Genomic DNA, 7,375 nt, shown 5'->3' on the forward strand with positions numbered 1-7,375 from the left:
TTTCCCCACCACGATTCTCGACAGCTTTCTACCAGTATGGTGAAATGCCGTGCTGAACAGTACATAAAAAATGCATGATACACATCACTCTGAGGACACACAATCGTTCATACTGAACATCATGGACAGCCATTCACAAACTGGTTCATACATGTACTGAGTTGTGCTAAGTATAAAAGATGCATACTTGGAAACAGCCTCCTTGAGTTTTGCTTGATTGTTTTTTTGTAAAGCATATCTATACCATGATAATTGTTGACAATTAAACTATTCAAGATTGGAGATTACAAGTTCTGTACTTCAGGATGATGGATCCTAATACCTCTCAATGACTACCGTAGTGGTTCTCTGTCTGAGCATGGAGCTGCTCCATGGTCTGAGCCACAAGATAGTTTGAAAATATACACAAAAACTGTGTCCACGAGAGAGTAAATATCACATCACATCAGCTCATATCTTCAGAATTTATGCCAATGCCCCTCTCCCCCCCCCCCCCCCAAAAAAAAAGAGAGAAGAGAATAGGAATACATGAATTCACCATTTTACATGTACATGTACATGTACTGTGTACACTGTTGGTGTGAAACTGCAGTTCACCATTTCCACCAAGGCAAGTCAACCCAGATATGTGTATGTCTTGTACACTTAATACATTAAGTGTGTACATGCTTGTCTGTTCTCCACACAGCAAAATATTTTTCTTCCAATAACTAAAAGTACAATTGTAGTACAAAAACTGAGCATTGAATAGGGAGCTCCAATGTAACCAAAGTAGACAACATCTCTTGCTCTGGCCTTGCGTTCTAATACTGTATACACTGCTGGTACAAAGTTTAATTTTACCAAGGTGCACATCTGGGCATGTGTTTATGACAGACTTTCTATAGCATTGCAATCTTCAAAGGTGTACATCAATTGCTACAGAGGTGTGAGTTCAGCTCCATATTGAATTATTCACTCTTGTCCATGTAGTAGGAAATGATGGTTTGAATTACAGGAACTCACTGCAGCCAGAACTGAGCACTAGTACCATACAGCACACATAATTTCTTTATGACCTGTTCAGTTGTTTGGTGTGCATGTGTGTGAACCTTAGACCTTCTAACGGTAATTCAAGTCTCTTGTCCGACTTCAGATGAGCTTCCGTCTAAGCATTACAAGAAATACAAGTGGCACCTACAGTTCACCTGTGGAACAGTCCATACGTACACAAAATCGCTACATTAGGCAAGACATCAAGATGTTATCACACCTTCCCCTTATAAGGAATAATTCTCATCACCACTAGGAAGAAGTCAAAGTTTTTGTTTTCATACAGTAGCAGCCAATTCCTGTGATCAAAGATATTTAACACACATTTTGCAGCCTGTGCTGTCTCCTTATGGAGACTGTGTAGCCAATGAGAAAATAAAAGTGATTCAATCCTACTCTTGCCAATTGACTTTCTTCACACCAACGGCATTCAGTTGTGGTTCAGAAGACAAAGAAGACATTGCACTGGCCCCTGGGACTTAGCATTTTACTTTTTCTGTCAACAGCAACTTTCTCTCCAATGTAGCCAGGTGCAAGGGCCATTCTGTTGAAATTCTGTGTTTATACCGTACCTACAATGTACTCCCTATTTCTGAAAGAGGTTTCACATGAAATATGTGAAACCAGTGTTTGTACATTGTACTGAATTTGGGAACATGTACAATGTACTTTGAAAATTGAGTAGCATTGTGACAACACCAATGGACTGTCCAACTTTTACTATAATAATTTACAGTGCTAACTATGTAGGCTCTAGAGAGTTTCATTTTCGAACAGATTTCAGTGGATCATACAATCACATTGCACAAAGTTATAACTCAAATGATAACGGGCAAACTAACTATGTAAGTTCCCATATGTGTGGCAAACAAAGTTAAATGAATAATGCCAATGCATGCCTAAGTACAGGTGCCAAAAGGGCTTCATGCAACAAATAGTGGTCAAGCCACTTAGCTCTTTACTGCTACCAATAACAATGACCACATCAAGTTCCACACCATAACACTCACACAACAGGGTATTTGCACACATTATAAAAGATTTGTGTCTTGTTTGTGAGTGCATCTGCTTTTGTTGTTGTTTTTGTTTGTGGGGGTAGAGAACTACGAGGGAGGAAAGAACAGGCCTCGAATTTCGCCAGTTTTAGGGACAGGCAATTTTGGATCTGAGCTCCCAACAGGATAGGCAACAAGCGTTTGCCCTACAACTTCCTATAAAATATCATTACAATCTCTGCCCTACAACTTCCTACAAAATATCATTACAACCTCTGCCCTACTACTTCCTAAAAATATCATTACAATCCCCATCTCAAAAGAACAAAGAAAACAGAAAGGGTAGCTCCTGGGGTATGTATCTTGGAGCATATATCATATAAAGTCATTGAGTTGCTGTGCAAAGGAATTTGCTATGGGAGTTAACACCAAGAACAGGTGAGTGCAGTCATTCAATGACAAAGAAATAAGAACTACTAATGACAACTTTTTATTTTTTTTTCAGTGATGAACGCTTGGTTAAAAAACTTTCTGTGATTTATAGACAGAATGGTAGTATGTACATGTACTGTACTCTGCTACTGGTGTCAATGATGACTGAAATGAGGAACAGGGTAGGCCTATATTAATTCACAGTTTCTACAAACTTCAGAGAAGTGCACCAGCAATTGTACATTGTGAAAGTATAGTACACATCCTGGGGGAAACCAAACAAACCCAAAACAATTAATACTGCTTTTAAGTTTTAGTACCCAAGCAAGATAAACTGAAATGAACAAAAGCTTGTTTGGCACTTACTGTACAGCAACACAGCAGCAAACCTATCACGCATTCAGATGAATAGTGTGCTACATGCAACACCATATCCTTGTACTGTGCCACCACGCTAACTAAAGAAGTTGTGCAAATGAAGTCAGCAGTCGTGCTGCCCTGGAAGTGTAGTGTTGGTTTTTTTTTTTTTTTTCTTTCATTCTTTCTTTAACTGAAATACTGGTACATGGAGGAAAATAACAGGATCGCCTAATGGTAAGTATTGCTGATTCATAACCATACATTAATACACACTGCCTCACAGAGCCATTCACTATTGGCAAACTGAGCACCTCTTTCAAAAAAACTGATTTAAGGTTCAATGAGTTAACATAATCACATCATTAGTGAGTATCGGTATACTGTGCAGTGATCTTTTCATATAAATTTAAATTTCAACATTTCTTTGGCTGCTCGCCTGTGTCACCAGTAAGGCCTTTCCTCCTGAGCAACATGCCAGTATGAAAACTGTCCCCACGGATGGGATCCACTCAAGCTCTCGAAGGAGAGCTGCTGCTTGTTCCGAACAAACTCCTTCTTCTTGTCTGTGACTATCTTGTAATTATTCCCACGGTTATTATCCCAGAAGCTCTTGCACTGTGAGGTATAGTTGATGCAGAACTCGAATGTTCTCCCACCAAGGTTCGGCGGTATGTCCAAACTGAAGGAGAAAGTGTCGTACTTGTCGCGCGAGTTGGATGGCTGACTCGGAACCACATATGAAGCTTGCACATCGGTGTGAGACGTCCAGTCGTCGAAAGTTACACGCACAACCACCGCCTTCTCAAAGGCAATGTTTTTCACCTTGATGGTTCCCACCACGGTGATGTTGTCCTTGATCAAAACGTTTTCGAGACACACACACTCCTGCTCTAACCTGTCCCGAAACTCGAGGTAATTTGATGCTGGCTGATCAAACTCTGGCACATATGAGAAAGGATGTGTAGGATTTGCCTCCGCTCCCTCTGTCACATCCTGAATCAGATGGATGTGCAGTTTGGGTGGCATGTTGCTGGGTCCGTCCATGTATTTCACGGTCTGTAATGACAGTCCTTTGCTGTCTGCAAAACACACTCTCTTTTTCCTTTTCTCTGGGCAAGGTGTTCCATTGCTAACTCTCTCAATAGTTTCCCTCCTCATGTCCACACCCTGTACAGACTTCATACTGTTCCTTTCATTTCTGCACTGATCTTCCTCTCCGCTGCCCTTTGCAGATTCTGAGTGCCCGTTGGAAATTCTATTTGTGAGAACTGTTTCAGACTTGATGCACGATCGCAAGGGCAACATGGTCTTGTTCCTCTGTAGGTGCTGCAGGAGATCCCCCTTCCTGCCAAACCCCATGTTGAAACCACTGTGGACTGGGGTCCTGCGCGACAGGAATGGTGATGGACCTGCAGGAAAACTGTGGCCAAAGCCCGGGGGACTAGCACTGAGCATCAGTGTGTTTACAGGCATCTCAAACAGCACACTGCCAACACTCTCTCTGGCTGGCATATCCCACAGTGGTTAATCTCTTCTTGATGGTTAGACGACAACATTCAGTGAAGTTCTCCATACACCATTCTGTGATAAATCAAAGACCAAAAACAAGGTAACCAGTGAGAATTTCCCTAAGTTAGTACCATTAAAAAATGAAAGCATAAACTGAAAGATCTGTATAAAAGATATCTTTATGCCTATATATCACTATTGATTCAGAGTTTCACAGATACAGCACAGTCAACAACACTGTTCTTTGTACAAAACTACAATTGTAGTTTGTACAACTATCAAGTGTACATGCATGTATGTATTGCGTCACATATGTGCAACAGAAAAGATTTGCAGTTCAAAGTGATCTATCATCATATCATCTCAGTGATGAGTTGATTGACTTGACTACTACTGAACACAGTTAGTATTAGTAAAGACTGAGACTGAGTGAAAGGGAATCTTTTCTTTAGTTCAGCTCACGTTGCGTGACAATTTGAGGCGAGTGAGACTCGGAATAGTAGTAGTGGTAGTGCTAGTACCAGTACTGGACAGTAGTCGGACATGAATTTTATTCCTCGATGCCTTATGTACATCCACGGCACAAGGCGCTAACCCCGGCCCACGGCCCGGGCCTACGGTATGAACTCGCAGAGCAGAGACTGGTCTTCTGGCTCGACTAAGGTGAACGTTCTATTCCTAGCATGTAAATGAAGATGGAGACAGAGAGCTTTAAATCAAAAACAGAACAAAGCAAAACACTGGTCACTAACCAGGATAGCAAACGCCAAAAGAGCTCACCTCACGTCGCGTCACATTCATTCCTGGATCAGTTTCTCTGGGTTTGTCAACACTAATTGTTAGAAGACGAACGATGCATCCAGCAATGCAATGTGAGACGAGAAGCAAACAGCGTTTGTGATATTGCAGACGTCTCTTTTCGACGGTGTTAGGGTACAATTCGTTGGACTGCCTTCTACAAAAGCAGAATAAAGTTGAATCTATTTATTATTCGGTGACACACAGAGCCTGGGATAAAGTTCAGTCGGCAGCCGGTAGAACGTTGGTATCACTTCAGACATTCAATGAACTGCGTGACAACGGCCGCCGTACGTACCTCCGGCTCTGTACGGCAATCAGTATGCATGCTAGCTAGCCAGCCAGCGACAAGGGTGCAAGCTCATTCGTTAGATCCACAACTCACGACGAGGAAAATGCATACACACATGTTCTGCATGTGTTGTTCATGTAAAAGCCCGTGTGTGCGCGTCACAAGGTCACGACCGACGATTCCAGCGTGAGCTGGGTGAATTGATCGGCTAGCTGTTGAGTCTCGTCCATTTTAAAACAGACCTAAAAAAAATGAATATCTTTTTCTTAACATGATGACTTCACCTTCTTACATACAAGAAGCTTGAGTGGAAATACATTCAATATTTTAAACTCTTTCATATCCATCACCTCTGGATATCTGAGAAATAAAAAAAAAGAAATTTGAACAACAATCACAGTCAACAATCACCCCCTACGATATATTGAACGCAACCTCATCAACATATTCCAGGCCAACACGTGAAATACGTGATCTGCCCAATCAGACATTTCTAAAGGAGTCCGAGGTTCCCTGACGGCGCAAAGTCAACCAATAGGAACCTCGTAGCGGAACCTCCTCGCGCATGTAAATAATTATTATTCATAAGCTGCGGGTACACTGGAGCATGGTTCCACCTCTTGACCTAGTTTTGACAGAGTAGGCACAGCTGATCGCTTTTGTATGCCTCTTTCTTGCATAGGGTACATACATGTACTCGTATATCATCGTGAACCACGCGTTCATATCTGCTGAATGTAGAGGAGATATTCTAATTTATTCAGTTCCTCCACCTATTACTAGTAGGGTGTGATTGAACATCTACATTGCACTTTTGAGGTCAAAATGAAAATAACATACTAGTAATCGTCGCACGAGAAACAATTTTCTTGTCACCGAGTGAATTGACTTTAAATCAACATGAAATAGAAAAAAAAAAGCTTATGTAAATTTACACTGTTAAACTGTATGCACCAAAATCAAAATCAAGAACTGATAAACGTTATCCTCCCATCCCAACAAGAAAGCTTGCCAGCAAGTTTCCCCACATTATACTAGTATTTTGTCTAGCCATTCAAGAATCGACCCAATTGTGCAACTTAGCTTATACCAGTACGTAATGTCTTATTGCACAGCCCTTGGATAGGAATAAGGGCACAGTCTCTATAAAATCGAACCATCGCCCTTTAAACGTTTTGTTCTTTGTTTGTCTGTTTAAAGCTCAATACGAGCTTACGACCTTCTTACGACGCACGACCATGCTTTCGTTGCGTGGAGACATTAGCCGGGCGCCGGGTATACTTTTGCTGAGTATGTATAGGCTACTAGCAGATTTTTTTTTCTTCCTCTTTTGGGAAAAATAGTGAATGGAAAACTGGATAGCTTTTTTTCAAGACTGAACCTTCTTATTATTCAGGAATGTGTGTTTTGTGTCATCCTATAGGCCTAATTATCAGTCATGGAGCAATTTGACCAAGTTCCCCGCCGCTCTCGCTTTTTTTTTTTTCCAATAGGCCTATTACCTGTGCCTACATATGCTGGCATTTTCTCCAACATTTGAAATTGTCAAGATACTATTACTAACAGTCTAACAGAGAACATATTACACATTCTATTGCGTCTTCCTGTTCCTACAGATTCTTATAGCCTTAACAAGGGTTGTCCGAAAAAACAACAAACAAACAAATGTCCACTTATTCAATCAATGAACGTGTGTATACTAACAGAAGTAAAATATCTCCTATTCCTATTCCTAACTGCGCGGATACACTCTCTAAATTGATGTGTCCCCTTTTCGGTGACATAATGGTCGTCACTGTTACAATTCTACTTTATCGCTCACACTTCACGATATGTTAACCACACTAAATCATTACCGAGTTCGGCATAGCACGCCCTGAGAACACACACTTGTCATATCAAAATCAGTTGCAACATAGTGATAAAATTTATTCACTTGTTGGCAGCATGCAGGCAG

General features: G+C 41.1%; 1 protein-coding gene across 1 annotated transcript; it reads right to left on the reverse strand.

Moving 5' to 3' along the window:
- Positions 1–555: 555 nt before the first annotated feature.
- Positions 556–5,448, reverse strand: LOC139712697 (protein phosphatase 1 regulatory subunit 3B-like). Its single transcript, XM_071624499.1, has 2 exons — positions 5,109–5,448; positions 556–4,400 (listed from the first exon to the last, which is right to left on the reverse strand). The coding sequence occupies exon 2, from the start codon at positions 4,329–4,331 to the stop codon at positions 3,261–3,263; it is 1,071 nt and encodes a 356-aa protein (XP_071480600.1). The 5' UTR covers positions 4,332–4,400; positions 5,109–5,448; the 3' UTR covers positions 556–3,260.
- Positions 5,449–7,375: the final 1,927 nt, after the last annotated feature.

Source organism: Diadema antillarum, unplaced genomic scaffold (genome assembly GCF_040938485.1).
Source record: "Diadema antillarum isolate AM-2024a unplaced genomic scaffold, OU_Dant_1.0 seq00001843_RagTag, whole genome shotgun sequence".
Taxonomy (NCBI): domain Eukaryota; kingdom Metazoa; phylum Echinodermata; class Echinoidea; order Diadematoida; family Diadematidae; genus Diadema; species Diadema antillarum.